We start from the raw sequence: 17,056 nt of genomic DNA, 5'->3' as shown, positions 1-17,056 counted from the left end.
CGCTTGTGTTTTCACAATCCCATTTAAATCCAGTGGAGGACAAAAAAACAAAGTCTGCCTGACATCCACATCCATTAATATGGTCATTAAAATGAGACCATGTGGATAATAAGCACCCTCTCTCGTACTCACGTCTCTCTGTCACATTGAGTTCAACAACCTCCTGTTGCAAACTAAATAAACAAGCTTCAGGTCTCTTCAGACTGCTGGAAAATGTTTTAATGGGTTAATGCAGGCATCCTTGCAGACAACAACTTCATCTTTTCTGCTTCCAAATAAAAAGTAGTTTCAACATCTCAACACGACGCTGAATGATGAGTAATATCATGTAAAAATGATGCTACTCTTTTAATTTACAAAATCCTCTGAAGTGTCGGTCACACCACGCTACATACAAGACGGACTGAATAAACATGACAACCCCCCCATTCAAACACAGAATAACATTGCCAGTAGAAGTGATGCTCAGCATCCTACAGAATACCCAAGCATGTTAGAGGAACTTTTTGCACATACTCAATTCATTTAATTCTGCTCAAATATGTCAGATAGTTGCAGAAAATAAATTGTTAAACAAAATTGGACACTTTCTTTGACAATAACATGACCATGCATTAGTCTTTCCACTTTGAATTAACCACAATATATTGAGAATATATATTTGCAAGTTGGCGATATTAAGGAAAGAAATTCTTAAAAATTTAATCTATAACGGTTCACAGACGTATGATCTGGAATATGCCATTCAAATGGGAGACTGAGTAAATACTTCCATATACTTCCAATGTTTTAATATATTAGGGCCAAGGTACAGACACGTTCCTGTCTCACATGAATTATTAGGATTGACACTGGGTCTTCATAATGGCAGATTACTTTTTTCCCCACAAATATGCAATAGAACAGACTTTCTTGTACACTGGTCTTCTGAAGATGGTTCAACTGTCATTTACATAGAAATGGTGCCATCAATATGGGGCATACACATCTTTTAAAAAGTGTAAAGAACTGACCTTGCACTGAAAGTGTTCATGCTTTTTAATGTCTAGTCACAAAACGGGCTAAACATTACAAATATATATAATATTTCCCATTTAGTTAAACCTTTGTTACGTTCCTATAGAACTCCATATCAAAATGACTATTCATGGGAACTAGTGCAACCTGGAGGAGGCCTGGTCTTTGTGACAAGGCAGGCACAGAGTAAAATAGACAAAGTACTCTAGAGCAGCTCCAGAGCAATGGCAGATATATTAAGGCCATTTTCAAAATTACAGGAAAAAAAACAGTAGCAGACGGCTTGACTTGTTACCCGCGCCGAACAACGTTCAGCTGGGGAAGCAAAGCAAGCAAGCAACACTGATCCAACCGCTCTTTTCCCTCAATCCATTGATGTCAGTCGTCCAACGTGCCAGCCTCCCCGCATTCCTGGCCAGAAAGCTCCACTCTCCTTTTTTCAAGTGTGTTCAATTTTGGTGGAAATAAGAGTGGCACCCTCGCTAGTCCTTCCTTTATAAACCCATGCTTCACACCTCCAGTAAAGTTCTGGGGCACAGTCAGGCAGTCAGGACTGTTTTAGACGCTTCCTGGGAAGACCAAAGGGGGGGCACTGTGCTGAAGCCAGGGCGCGAAAGGCCTCTGCAACCAAGTGAGGATGGGACTGGATCATTGACTTCCAGCCTGCAGTCTCCATTATATCTGTAGCATGACTGTAAGCACAGGGAAAATGAAGTTAACACTCAGACGTACCAATGTGCACATTAAAAATCAATAAACATAAATGAGATCGTAATGACAGCGCCAATAAGGAGGACTTGATTTGCGAGTTGCATGGCGAAACTTGAAAAGGGCCATTAGTGCTTTATGAATGTGCATAGGTTGAAATGAATGGCGGATTAGAACGTCTCCGCGCGGTGAACACAACCGAGACGGAAGTTAAACATTTCAAGGTGTCCTGTAATAACACACTACATCATCTGAAAGGAAAACTTCCCGTAGCGACCAGCGCCTTTCTTTTTCAAATTCGACAAATATTCCATTTCCACAGTTTATGCAGGTACGAGTCTATTAATAACTTGGATAGAAAGATATGGCGCTTCAAACCGAGAAGGCAAATAGCACTCTGTCTGCCTGGGCTAAAACAATGAATTCTAATGCATCTGGTTGGCGGAAGAGATAAGAGTGTGTTATTAATCTTGTGTCACATATATCAGCTAATTACATACTTGCTATTCCAGTTCTTTCCATCTTTACAGCCCAGCTGTCTCAGGACACTGCACCTATGGCAAGGAGATAAAAAGGTAAGCATTCAGGGCTGGTAAACAGAAATGGCAGCAGGAATTTATCATTGGAGGTGTGTTTTTTTTCCTGCGATACTTGCCTGTTGATAAAATCTATGGCTTGTGCTTTGAGCTGCTCGGCACTGTGCAAGTCTGCTAGGATGAGGGTGTCGGCCACATTCTCCACTGAAAGGCTGTTGCACAAGGCCTCTTCGCACATGACCTTTAAACGCTCCAAAGCGTACTGGGGGGGGGGGGGGGGGGGGGGGGGGGGGGTGTAACACAAAAAGCAGCGGTTACATCCTGGATTCAGTTTGAGGGTTTGTCTCAACTACTTTGGAGTATAAAGAAAAACTACACATGCAATCTGTTACTGTTATATTTATACATTTTTTATAATTATGCCTTGACTAAAAATGGTGGAGAAAATGACCAGGGTTCAAAATGCCCAAGGAGCAGGCTCATGTAACCTCCACTCCAATGTCACAAAACCGGAGGTACACAGTTCCACCACATGGTGTACAGTTAGTGATGTGTAGGGAGAATCAAGGTTGTTGCCCAGTATTCTGGTTTTCTACTATATTTAAATTCATCATACAATTACCCTCAAAGAGATGAAATACTGTTTCAAAAAGGGGCAAGGATTATAAAATACATCAACTGCAACATAACATCACATAAAAAAGAAAAAAGGGTCTGCACAACGAATCAAGTCGATTACTTGATATTCACCTCTGGGAATTTATCCATAAGATATGTTATAACATCATAATACCTCGACTATAGTCATAACCTATATGTTTTCATAACCAAGATAATAGAAGCCTTTTTAATTATTGTCACATTCATACAGATATAAATTCACTGACTTCCTCTTCATTAACTTCTGCTAACTTGAATTAGCACTTATCTAAAAGTGGCTGCAGAAGGTGATTATATTATACTGTTGTTAGTATTCAATGAAACGCTGAACTCAATGTAACAGGTTGATATTGTTCATGCAAGAGTGAAATGTGTAAAATTAGATATAAGCTAACCATCTGTGAGGTACATGCCTGTCCATGACTATATCATTACTGTTATGTATATTAATACAAACTTGACATCATTTAATATAAAAAATCTAATATGCAACTGAATACAAATTTTCACATGAAACTAAGACCAACTGTTTTGAAGGGAACTGCTTAGCTGCTTTTCTTTTAAGTAGGTGGTAGATATTTAGACACAATATGAATTTAGGTTTATATGTCTTTGTGCTTACTTTATCTGCAGCTGCCAGCAAATTGTCGGCCATCTTCTCCAGGTTTGGGGCTTTTCCTGTATAGATGAAGCCCATCATTTCCTTAAAGACATCTGGATCCACGTCACTGATGTCAACGCGGTTCTGCAGGTGAGACAAAGGGTGACTACATAAGAGCCTAGAAACTGATAACACATCAATGAATGAAGATGACAAATTTCATTACCACCAAGTTTGTATGATATTCATTAAAAACATGAGAAAAGGTCTGTGTGGCATTGTGCTATAGTGATAAATGAAATATAAGGGAGCAATTATAACAAGTTCTTACCTTTTTACTTTCTTCCATTTCATGTTCAAACATAGCATTAAAGACAGGAGACCTCGCTGTAAAAAAAAAAACGAAGAAGGGCGCTTATAAATGTCATACCTGGTCAACAGCAGCTTTGATGAAACATTGTATAAAAAGGAGACAACTATCTCATAGAAAGAAATGCACAAAACATGAACTATTTCAGTATTACAGCTAGGGTTGGGTACCGAGAACCGGTTCCAATACGGAACCGGTTCCAATACGGAACCGGTACCTACCCGGGCCGAAATGCAACGGAGATTTCGGTGCTTCATTTCGGTGCCTGAGCCAATGGAAGACTGAGGTCTCCGCTCCTCCCGCCTCCTCACACTTCCGCTCCTTCCTTCACGGGAAGCGGCTGCCGGTGGACAAAATCTTGTCCCCGCGCTGCCCGCGCCCCGTGTGCGTCAGGGCTCCCGTGCAGGTGGTGGTGGTGGGGGGGGGGAGGATCTCCTCGTGAGACCTCTCCCCGGCGCCGGCTGGCCCCCGCCGTGCGCATTTCCTCCGTGGCGGTGCGCCACGACCGGCTCCGGGTCGGCTTGGAAAGGCTCGGGGCGGGAGGAGCGAAGACCACGCCGAGAAATGTTACATAAAAGTGTCTGCATTTGGGGGGGGCGAAGGCGGGGGGCCGAAGCCCCCCTGCGACAGCCCCCGCCGCGGAGACACGGGGGTCTCCGCGTGACGGGAAAGCGACCCTCAGTCTTCATTTGGCTCAGGCACCGAAGTCAGAGTCACGAGTCAGAGTGTGTGTGTTTTGTATTTATTTTTATTTATTTAAGTATAGTGTAAACTTTTGTTAACAGTTCGTATGTTATTCATAGTTTTAAATTAAAAAGGGTTTTGTATTTATTTATATTTATAATCTACTTTAAACAGTTAATATATTTGGCAATAAAAAAGCCTTTCTTAGTCAAGCATCGTTTTGTGCACTTTTTTGAAAAAAGTATCGGTTCAGGCACCGTTTAGGCAACGGTATCGTTTTAAAAGTATCGGTTAGGAACCGGTATCGGATAAAAACCAAACGATACCCATCCCTAATTACGGCTTTAAAATCTGTTGAGTGGCCACTTTGTCAGCTTGCCCACATGTCTAATGGGGACAAGCGGGAGAGGAGAGGCAGCCTCTCAATCTTCTGGATCCTACAATCATCTGGATCAAGCCGGGCCAAGCAGGGGGAGTGGGGGTGGATTAGCTCCAACCGCAGAACTAGGCCGTAACAAATGAAGCCAGAAATTCAGACTGTCTAGAGCCTTTCAAGGTGATTAGGTCTCTTGCCATGAGGCCATTAAGAAGAGACATGGACGAGTCCTGTTTGTGAAGGCCTCTGTCTCTGTAGCTACTTTATAAGTTTATTTTTGTTCTTGTACGACTGCTGCTCTTCCTTTTGTGTACTTCAAAAGTTTCAGGCGAGTTGAGGCAATCTGAGTCACTCAAGAAGGTGGAGGGCTAAAAAGCTTTTAATATCTCAAGGTTATTTAATCATATCAATAATAAAAACAGGCCTTTGCATTGCAGCCATTAGGACCATTATCATGGCAAGTAGAAAACAGCCTTTCTAGGGCTTCTTCATACCTAGTAGTCACGTGATCAGGCTAAACTGGTCCCATCAAAGACTATATGCAAATAAATAATAACATGAACAACATCTAAATATTCAGATACATAAAATATTTATCTCAATTTAAAGCTGGATGTTGTGTAGCTTTCTATATATATATATATATAGTAGCGATTCCCGTTTTAAAATACTTCATCGACAATGTCTATGCCTGACATCTTTAGCCTACAATTACCATGGTTCCATGGTACCATAGCCTCCTTGTAATGAGGTGCCATGGGGTATTGAAGGCTGTCACTTCTTATTGCATGTTTATGTTCAGCCAGTCGTGCCTTCAGTTTGCATTTTGTTCAACCAACATAGAAACACTAACATGGACACAAGTTTATAAACTACAATGTATTTGGACCTTGAAATTGAACTGAACACCAATTATCATAACTCATTCTTCCTTTTGCCATGGGTATTTTTTGTGAAGCACTTTGTAACCTTGATTAGATAAGTGCTATACAAATAAAGTTATTATTATTATGATTCTTATTATTACCTGCGAGGATGGATTTGTGGGCTTTGAACTCCTGACCTCCCACATAAAGGCTGCAGTCTGTGAAGCGTGAACACTCCCATAGATTCCCTAGGTCATCTGACAGCTGGCACTCCGGTACCTTAAGCATGTTCATGTTGGACTGGCCCGAAATGTTAACAGAGTCCTGGACAACGCTGACCTGTGCACAAGAAACAACACAGTGTGAAGGACACACTAAAGCAGCCTCATCAAGAGTTAACCTGCTAATAAATTCACCAGAAAACAAATCTGCAGACTTTCTGCATTGAAGGAAAATCTTTTAGTTTTAATTTGCTCTTTTTAAAGAATACGTTCAATGAACCCGCAGTGGGTGGAATTCTTGTTTGTGAACCACTTGAAACCAAAATTAATTAACTCTGCTCTGTGAAAATGGCAGTTTGTCTTTAATTTGATTGTCATTTGTTTTTCCCAGGCACCAGCTTCCCAGAAATTGTCAAATCTTTCCGGAACTGCTCTTTGACGCACACAGTATACAGCCAATTGCATTTTCATCAAAATTCATTGAAACTTCATTTAACTTGTCCCATGAAAAACAATCTGGGAGACGCTTATTCTTCTTGACACACTGAATTCAATTATTTCCAGAACAAGCATCAATGTTGATGATGGGAGGAGGAGGAAGCATTTCACTTCCTAAGATTAATACAGTTTGAAGAAAATGCCATCAGAAGGTTTGTAGTTTAATGGAATCAAAGCTCCGGTGGAAATGCACAATGACAAGAAGCAAAGGACTCCAGCCGTGATTGACTTCAGGCAACACCAGGTGTTTAAATGCTTCAGTACAACAATGATCTAGTTTTGATGCCAAAGATTCAATGCAACTAATCAATGATTTGTCAGCCAAGCACAACACAATATCCACTTAGTAACATTATACTGGTACACACTAATGCAAAGAAGTTAAACAAAAACATTAAAATGGACGAGCTGCAATGAAAATAAACTTTGATTATGTCAAACTTTCCAGCAGCACGATAACAGAAGTAAAAATCTCATTCAATTTCTGGAAAGAGATTATCAGCCATAAAAATTTTAGCCAAGCCTGCAGCTTTGTGCCAAGTCAACATACAACCATATCTTTGTGAAATTGCCATCTACGTACTTCCACACACACACCGCTTCTACAAACTTGAATGTGAACTACTGTCCACTCAGGATGGCTTTGCATGCCAGCATCCTCTTTTCTTTTCATAGCAAAACAACATCACAGGGCAACAAACTGGCTTTTCTGATTGGTTAAGAGGGCACACAACAGCTCAAGCTGATAGTAAGCACCCTTAGATTAATCATGAGGCAAACTAGCCCAAGAGGCTACAAGCTAATTCATAGGCTTTCTGTCCTGTTACATTCCACTCAGGAGCACATGCTGTGTCAAGTGCAGTACCTCGTAAAGTTCAGTTTACTGGTCCACTGTTTGGTTCAACATCTAACTGGTTTGAATATGGTTTACATATTACAAAGAGGATTTCTTCCCGGACAACATAAATAAATTATGTTATTCAAAACCTTATCCTTGACACTGCAGATTATTTACTAATGATTCTATTACATTCGATACATATAACAGCATTTACAAGATGGTACTTTTGTTCGCAGTATTGAGAGATTGCCACATTCAAATTAGAGAGAGGGAATTTGAATGATCACCTTCCCGATCAAACATCTTCTAAAATTAGTCACCAGGTCCACAGGGCACAAAGAGTCCCATTTCCATGTCAAAAATACATTTGTATAAAAGTTCCACGTTGACAGGGTCATCACAGTGAGAAGCTCCATGTCAAAAGCAAAGCAACACTTTAATAATTACCTCACAGAAGAGGGTGAGCTTGTCATCTGGTAAGAGTCCATTGGCTTCATCCAGGAGGAAATCTCTCCTTATAAATTTTTTGAAGCCCCAGTCTTTACCTTGGACAAATCTGTATGCTCTTTGGCTTTCTGTAACAACAGAACAAAACAATGCCAAGTCTTATTTGCCTGTGAGTTATCAAGTCAATAAAAATGAGATTAAAAAGAAGAACAAATATACAGAGTAAGTTGATGTGCTGACGTTTCCGATAGCTTGTACTCACCCATTGCTTTTGTTTCCTCTCTTTTAGCGTTCAACAAAGAAAACTTGAACTTTGCTCTGACTTCACTTTTTGGACAACTAACAAGAAGTAAATACAGTGACAGATAGTCTTTGCTTTCATCATCAAGTCCCTTTGGGTTGACTCGCAGACACCTGGAAAATAAAGAGACGCCACTGCACAATAGTACACTTTTTGTCAAAATAGCACTGTGACGAGACTTGAGGAGTAACGTTCTCGTTTTGAGGAGCTGTAACTATCTTTTCAAAGGTCATATTTGTGTTCGGTGAAATTCAGGGACAAAGAATTGCTCACTTAAAATAAATCAAAAATTAATTCAAGTATTGACTTGAAATTCGAAAAATCCTGAAAGCCTGTGTTTTTTCAATTGTCAATTCACTTAGCAGCCTCAGAAATTCTGCAAATAAATAAAACGCCTGTGAGATGTTTAAATTGTGTACGAACCATTTCATTTTGTCATTTGGACCAGAAGAGAAGGTTGAGCTCTTCAAGACTTCGCCCATTTCTTCTCTGCAAAAACTAAAGTTGTTTATGGTCCACATGTAGGAAAACTTCACAACTTTGACCTTGGAAGAAAAAGAAACACACATAGAACCGTCAGACCAGACCAAAGCTTTGTTCATTAAATTAAATACATCAGAAGTTTTACTTGTCAAGACAGAGGTCACAGACATGCTCCTTAAATGATCCGGAGGGGCTGTATGTGAGAAAGCTAATATCAGAGTCGGTTGCTGTGGACATTCCCCGGAACTGATAGTCCCCTTACAAAATGTCCTTGTGAGCCCTTGTGAGGATACAGGGGTAAAATGTTCCTGAAAGTTCACAGCGAACGAGTGTGCGCGTAGATGGCGGGTCTAACATGCGACAGACAGGAAAAAAACAATACAAAATAACCTAAACAATACAAATAGAGGTGCCATACATACAGACGATTCTGAAGATGATATCAACTTAGAAAGACGTAAGCTTTTGAAGATAAGAGTCAACATTGGTGTTGATGTGCTGTAAACAATAATGTGATTTCCACAGCAGAATTTACACATTATGTCCTGCCTTCTACATGCGGAGAGATCATGTCTGGAAACAGCTTCTAACAGATAGGACTTTAGACGATGTAACTTAACTTCCACCCTAGATTACAATACTTTGAATTTTATCAACGTTTCTTCTGCCACAGTGAGAATACACAGGTATAAATAGTAAAATAAACAATGGCTGAATTCCATTTAGCTAATGTTATTGTTCATGCTGACTCACTTTCACACCATCTTGTGTGAGTTACACTTGAACAGAACAGACTCATTGTTATTATTATCAGTAACTCAACATCAGAATGTTGTGAAAAGACCTGTCAAATAAAAGAGGGGGAAATAAAAATAGGTGTATGAGTTAGGAAGGAACCAGCAGCACTCAGGGCTTTCCCAGCACTATGAAATGATTTAAGACTTATAAAACCTATACTTAATTTGTATTTCAACTATAATGTAGTGTGTTACATTTGTGTACATAACATTATACAGTGATTTATATTGTGCCCATACCTGTGTGTAACACCAGCTCTCTGCCACAGGTCCACTTGACATCTCCCCAGGAGGAGGAGGGGTGGGAACCCGTGACATCGCCGGCTTTGGAGTACCACTCACTCGCGTCCTGAAAGCACTGTTCATTCCAAGAAAGGAAATGAGGGTCATTATTTTTGCACTAATCAAAAGCATGAGTTTTAGTGATAAGATAAATTCACTTTGTGAAGGATGACTGGAAATGCTTGGACAGACAAGCCTGCAAACGAAAACAAACCAAATGCAGTTCAGTGGAGTAAATTGTCAATGCTGGACATAAAATGGTGCATTATACTGACATCACTTCAGGAAATGAACAATGTATTTCTAACTAGATTTGCCACACCCATCTGTGTGGCCACATAAATGCACATCCTCACAGCTCTTCTCAACATCAGCCAAAGAAATAAATGTGAAGTCGACCTATCAAATGACATATTGCATACCAGAGAGCGGGGCAGTCTGGGGTTCAAATCAATCAATATCGTGTTACACTTGAAACTTTTGAAAAGGCAATCAAAAAGTTACCACACTACAATGAGACTAAAACTGTTTTGAAAAAGGTGGAACAAGGATGAAAAGGACGAGCAGATCAACACTGAAATCCTCAAGTGCGGCAAACATTGATGACTTTTTTACAATTGAGGTGAAAAACTAAATTTCTAGTTTCCAGTATTACCATGGACACAGAACTTCACCAATTAAAACACTGTCTTCAAATCCCTGTACTGACACTAAAGCCGCCTGTCTAATCCTGAAACTTAAGAAAATAATCACTTTCATAAAATTAATATTGGACCAATACAGCATCCTTTCTCTTCAGATCAGCAGAAAACTCTCAGCAGACTTTTTTTTTCTAGTCATTTGGCTGCTTGAAAATTTGCCGAAGTTATATAATTGTAGTGGAAAAACCTGGCAGATTGGCAAATTTGGACTGATGTCAGTCACTGTGATGCAGCTAAACGTGAAAGCTCAGTGCAGTTTAAACTCAAATGTTTTAATAGGGACATTAAGCCAGATGTGGTGGTCTGCTACTCACAAGTTCACTGTGACACCTGAGAAACATTCTGTTACACTTGTGTTTTCATGTGCATAGTCTCAGAACTTGAATATATTCTCCATTTCTATTGAGTATAGCCTATGGGGTCCAAGTGTGGTGATGGTCTGACTCATTTTGTAAATACGCAAATGGAAGGAGGACACAGGGATTGCAGCCAGAATCATTCCACTGGAAACACAGTGGAAAAACAACTGTCTCATGTCACGCTGTTGACTCACTGGTGAGGTGAATTGGATAGTTACTAAACAGCATGAATCACAGACTTGGCCGGCACGTCTCTGGAGATAATGGTGATCAAAGCAAATGTGGCACATTGTTTTTGTCCTATTGCGCCATTTCTCAAACCAAAACATGCCAATTTCATTCACTTAACCAGCGAGAGTGATGTGACAGATTTACACCGAAGCCAAAACAAAAACTGGAATGTTCACAAGACATTTGTATATACAAGTTTTTTTAAATTCCCTTTTAGAGTGTCAGCACATTTCATTTTATCTTTCACACAGTGAAATTCAAGTCAATCAGTGATTCAATAAATCCATCCTTCTAATGACTTTGATCGGTGATCTCTAAAAACGCCGATCAGAGGAGCCGATCAGATCAGGCAAAACAAACAACAAACAGCTGTCACTCAGGAAGTGCAACTCTCAGCGATCAGAAGGAATTGAGATGGCTCATTCATCTTTTATTTCAGTAAATACTTTTGTATTCTAACATAGGCAGTTATTTGATGGCTACTTTTTAGTTTTTTTTTTCTTAGAGCTGATGGTGGAAATAGCCAACGAGTGAGGCATCTTACTTCTCTTCTCCTCTGTTTTGATTTACACATACGCAGTATTTTATTGATTCCACAGGAAGGTTAAACAAAAGTTGCCCTGCCAAAAATAAACAGTTGTAATTTGAATTCATGATACTTTCTCATTCCTTGATTTTATAATATGTTGTTGACATAGTTAAATAAACAAATCATGCTGGTGATACAAAGGCTTTCAAATTAAGATCAGATCACTAAGACCACAACCAGCAATGCATCCTGAGCCACGTTGAAGGACTGTATTATCACCACTCACTTATAAATGTGCACTTCTGAGAGAAACTTAATGAACTTTGTGAAACACTTTCTAAAACTAATTCTGAATTAATTGAGCCTTCTTGCAAAAGGTTATACGTGAAGTTATTTCTTTCTTCTTCTACGTTTGTGTGGGTTTGTCCCAGTGTGTTTGCTCAGTAGTGTTGGTAAAACGCAACGCATTTCGTCTTTTTTTTTTTAAACAAATGTCATCTTTGGAAACAGGGTGTACATGTTTGTTTGCATATAGAGCAGGGGATTCTATTAGGCGTGGTCTGTCTGATCAGGTTGAATAACCTCCTGTACTCTGGTCCACTGTGTGTGACTCCTGGATGAAAGCCTGTCGCAGCCCCCCAGGAGAGACCCTGCGCTGTGCGAAGAGGTTGCACATTTCTCCTCTCTCTGGTATTAATGCCTTTCTTCGTCACACAGTCAGAGAAAGTTAAAGTGTGTCCTGCTTATATAGATCAGTTATAAAATCCTACACGGCGGCACTCCAGCAGCTGCTGATAGCGCAGCTGAAACATGTGACACACACATGGCTGATTCTGGAGTTTCATGTGGCACTGAATTTAAAACAAAGGAATAACTTGACAGTTATAATGGACATTAGCTTACAAAATTCTGAGTAGGATTCAGCTCTGTAGTGTTTATTTGTATATAGAACGGGGAAGAGAAATCCAACCACAAGTCGTCACTGGGACCACCCAAGACGCGTAAACAGGGCCATAGACCCTGTGATCGGTATCAGCCGATACTGCTTCAAACTATCGGCCCCAAAACTCCTGATAGGAACACTTTTAGTTTGACAACTAACAAATGGGGACAGAAGTGAAAACCTACAAATAACTGTATCCTCACTTGAAAAAAACTACTCCTGCTTGACTCGAGTACCCAAAACACTGAGATGTCTCCAAGACAAGATGACATGAAGACATAGAAAAGCACTGTTGGAAAAAGTGTTCTTCTCCAATATCTTTTCTCTGAAGTTAACTTATTTTCTGTGGGAGTGTCCAGCAATGTTAATTAAACATATTTCAGAACTCCTGCTTCTGTGCATAAACATTAATGTGTTCCACACATGTCAAGCTTTTTCTGTTGTATATATATATATATAAGAACCCTAACCCTAACCCTCTCATTGACTTATCACCTGTATTTCCAATATTCAGGTTGAGGCCAAATGTATTTAAACTATAAGACAATGTGCACTCAAAACGATGCAAGTGGGAACTATAGAGAAAGGACATCTGCTTTATCTATACATACATTTTACATATGAAACTCTCCTCTATGATATTTGGGACTTTCAACTTACGTTAAGTACTAGAGAGGTGGCAAGAGCACTACTGGTGTCACTCAAACCACTGTGCAAATGACTGGACCTGGATTAGTCATGTCATTCATTTTGGACACAAGTTTTCCTCTAGTTTCTTTTACATTAAGTACTATTGATGAATGATGAAACATTGGGCAAAATGACTTGCAATGACAATTTCAACAGCTGTTTAGTACAATAACCTGTTGGCACCTTTAGCTATAATGGTTATATATGAAAAGCAGATCATGCAGCACAAGATATGGAATTCAAAAAAAGCTTCTAATCACCTCTAATCTGGTTGAAATGTACAATGATGGAGTTTGTTCTAAGTTATCACCGGATCCTTCATGGCCCCATCTCCACGTTCCACTCTGGAAATAAAGAATCACACATTAGGGCCTTGACATTGGACCTGATCTCAACAAGCATCTGGCAGTAAAGTCACAGCTCTCACAGTAAAACCCCCAAGCTGTCACGTCCTACTTATACAAGTGTAAACAACAACCGCAGAGCTAGCAAACCCTTCTAGATTGTCACGTTAGAAGAAGTATGGTTATCAGGTAACAGATTGCAAGGGTGCAGAGGTAGTGTTGGCTTTTAATACCAATGCCATGTTCAATGTTAGCTGAATTATTGATGCTTTATCGTATAGCCTTGTCTGTCGTTGATTGCTCAGGGCCCACAGGGCACTCAGCTGAATGAGCTAACTCGAGATTCACCTGCAACTTTGTTTGGCTAGCACATTAGCTGGAGTCGTGGTACCTCGCCTTCCCTGCAGCAGCAGCAGCAGCAGTGATGCTATCCGAATGGCATTCAGTGCGTTTGCATTCGTTCACAATGAAATGATCTCGTATTGTTTTAGCTTTGCAGCCCCTGTCTAGCTTAGCTCTGCATGCTAGTCGATCCTTGATACAACAGATATAAATCACTGGAAAGCAACAGTCCAGTGTTAGCGTCACATCAGCCAAAGTGTCAACACCGATTTCCACAAGCATCATTCATACATTACGATTTGACTTCGTTAAAAAAACACACATGAAGCTACTTCCACCAACAAACGCGTTTTCACGATCTGTCAGGAGAAAACAATTAGATACCGCTTAGCTGCCACTTGAGAGTGCAATGCGTATTAAGCTAACCCCCAAGCTAACAACCCATGTTCTCATTAGCAAGATTAATGTTCACTTCAGCCCTGAGAGACCGCAGCTGTGGCTAGCTAGCACTGATGAGCTAGCTTGTTAACACTCAATCTGTCCACGTACAACCAGGGCAGCCTCACACTAGCAACGCAACACAAACAAGCTAACGATGCTACAACTTAAACTGTTTATGTCCTATTTGCACCCGCAGTGCCCATTGTAAAACAAAGGGCCTGAGCTGATTCCTGTTAGCAAGATGCTAGCACAACTGAGCTAACGCAAAGAAAACCCCTCGCATTTCTGCCCGGGTTTGCTGGTGGGAAAACAACGGCGGCTATTAGCTTAGGCTAGCGGCTAGCCGGAGCTAATCTCTGCACTGATGCTCACAAAAAGTTTAAAAAGACATGTTGGCGGCGTACCTTTCAATTTCATACTTCCATATATATCGGGTAACGCATATAGCTTTGTGTCACACTCGCTCCTTTCACCCCCGGTGACTTTAAATTCTTTTTGACTCAGTCTCTCCACAAGGCTTCTTTGTCTAATTTATGTCTGTGCTAGCTTACATCTGTCTAGCTGCTGGTAGCTTAACAGGTTAGAAAATATACCCACTGCGCGTGCGCCAATAACATCCTGGTCCCTGTTTTCTACTGTCTGATCCAGACAAATACTGCAATTATTACTACTACTGTAATATTGTAAAAGAAATACTTTAAAATAAAAACTGAATTAAATATCAGCTCCACCAGTAACCTTAAAAGGATAAGTGGTAATTGATGGATTGGCAAAAACAATGATGATAATAAGGATAATTGGTATAATAATAAAAATAATAATAATGATAAAATAACTATTATTATCAAGTATAAATAAGGAATAAGAAACTAAAAGGTCACATTTAATAATGATACCATTGGGGTTTGTTATTTCTTGTAAAATGTTGGACACTATTAGTTAATTGCTATTTTAAGTTACCACAACTATACTGACTATGGCATTTAGGTGATTTTATTCTACTTTCATATATTATATTATATTAAAGTATATTATATTATGCAAACATGTCTGCCCCACCGTGGCAGACATGTTTGCTTGCTCTGCTCCTGAACACCCAGTTTTTTTTGTTATATCTGTTTATTTTGTATTAAAATTTTTGTTGTATTTTATTTTAAAACTCTTAAAGTACGGTTCTTTTAGCGGAAGGCAAAGTAAGAATTTCATGTACAGGATTGTATCTGACCAATAAAACACTTTGAACTTGAACTATATTATATTATATTATATTATGTTTTTAGATTTCATTATTCTATCAAACCCAGTGCCCAGGTGCATGTCATGTTCCTCTATTGAATTCTCATCCTTTGTAACTACAGTAAATATATGAAGGCTTAATTTACAAAAATTATGATTTTGGACTGTCAAACCAATAATATCTTGAGACTGTGTGACTTTAAGGCCGATCCGTGCTTTGTTATGGGTCAGTTTCAGTCAAAGGGTTGTATTTGCTGCTGAAATTAGAATTTGGATTAAATTGTCAGCTCTTGTTCTTGTTAAGAGTTGGTATTAGACATGGAGCATTTTTAATGTATTCATTAACACTACTGTTAAAGATCCTCATATGGGAAGGAATGCAAACAAAGTGTCTGTGAACAGGGAGGGGGGGATGCTCATAGGCTGTCTATTATGTGTCTATAATAGCCCATCTTCATGCTACGGACACAGAAAAAAATAAAGAAAGAAAAAAGTCCTAATATTTTGTAGCTTACATGATAGACGACACCCACAACTCCAGCTAATTCTCAGCCACTGTCTTTTCTGTCGGCTTCTGATGTCTCTCGTCTAGCAAACACAAAGCAGCTTGGGGTAAGTCATTCTGTGAAACAATACTCCGTAAAGGCTCCCTGTAGGCCTGTGATAACTAATTCCCTTTCAGATGGATGGTCACTGTTCTGCACAATGAGCAATTAATGGCTCCTCGACCATCAATCAGTCCACATTCATGGACAAAGTATGGTGCGGTCTTTGGATTTTTCGTGTTTTATATAGTGACGACAAATACGACCGTACCTATGCAAGGCAGGTTCCGTTTTTTTCAAATGTACTGTAGCAGCAGCAAAATGTCACATTTGGAAACGGGAGCCCACATCAAATGTTTGTCATATCATAGTGTCAATACAGTGAGCTATCTTGAAGTGGAAGCGACGGACGATATGATCGCAGTAGAAGAGATGGACGGATACTTATCGGGAGTCTGAATCAGTTTAATTTAAGGGCAGGAAGAGGGGCTCTGCTGAAAGTGCCCATGCAAACGGGACATAATCCAACAATTCAACAACAGGAAAGCAAAGGAATATTTAATTGCATTTATCTGCTATTCTTTTAAAAAGCGCTAGTATTGAATTAGTGGGCGTGCACGGCAGTATGTTCACCTATACTTCAGTTTTGCCATTTAATGCAAAATCAAAAGCTTTTTTTTATTCCACATTAGTTTTCTATTCTTTCTCAATGTTTGGCTTCACAATGAATAGCACTGAATACCTGTTTTGTGTCTTTGTCCTATTTGATATGTTCATCAAGCATGAATAGCCATCTGCATAATGGCTGTGACAGTCCTGTACCTTCAGTCTACAATACCGTTCTAATTAAAAGGATCTCCGGATACATCTGATATCATCCCTGACAAGTATTCAGTGTCTTGAGTGATGAAGATTGAAAGAGACAGAGCCTATGAGCAGGAAGAAAAAGGCTACAGTAACAAGACAAGCCCCGGCGACCTTATCAGAACATGGCCATACAAATGTCG

The 17,056-nt window shown here is 39.7% G+C and overlaps 1 protein-coding gene across 1 annotated transcript; it reads right to left on the bottom strand.

Moving 5' to 3' along the window:
* Window positions 1-204: 204 nt before the first annotated feature.
* Window positions 205-14,833, bottom strand: spopla (speckle type BTB/POZ protein like a). Its single transcript, XM_061088325.1, has 12 exons — window positions 14,673-14,833; window positions 13,402-13,485; window positions 9,647-9,764; window positions 8,550-8,671; window positions 8,088-8,239; window positions 7,826-7,953; window positions 5,980-6,157; window positions 3,854-3,909; window positions 3,544-3,666; window positions 2,381-2,523; window positions 2,226-2,279; window positions 205-1,709 (listed from the first exon to the last, which is right to left on the bottom strand). The coding sequence occupies exons 3-12, from the start codon at window positions 9,722-9,724 to the stop codon at window positions 1,565-1,567; spliced, it is 1,179 nt and encodes a 392-aa protein (XP_060944308.1). The 5' UTR covers window positions 9,725-9,764; window positions 13,402-13,485; window positions 14,673-14,833; the 3' UTR covers window positions 205-1,564.
* Between the last annotated feature and the right edge of the window lie 2,223 nt (window positions 14,834-17,056).

Source organism: Limanda limanda, chromosome 16 (genome assembly GCF_963576545.1).
Source record: "Limanda limanda chromosome 16, fLimLim1.1, whole genome shotgun sequence".
In the NCBI taxonomy this organism is placed as follows: domain Eukaryota; kingdom Metazoa; phylum Chordata; class Actinopteri; order Pleuronectiformes; family Pleuronectidae; genus Limanda; species Limanda limanda.
Note: the sequence above shows the minus strand (reverse complement) of the source record. Positions and strands in the feature narration are given on the sequence as shown.

Coding starts and splice junctions, on each gene's coding strand:
- spopla (XM_061088325.1), bottom strand. CDS start 9,724: ATGTCACGGGTTCCCACCCCTCCTCCTCCTGGGGAGATGTCAAGTGGA. Junction 3,667..3,853: donor AAATGGAAGAAAGTAAAAAG/GTAAGAACTTGT, acceptor TCTCACCTGCAG/AACCGCGTTGACATCAGTGA. Junction 2,524..3,543: donor TGCTGGCAGCTGCAGATAAA/GTAAGCACAAAG, acceptor CCCCCCCCCCAG/TACGCTTTGGAGCGTTTAAA.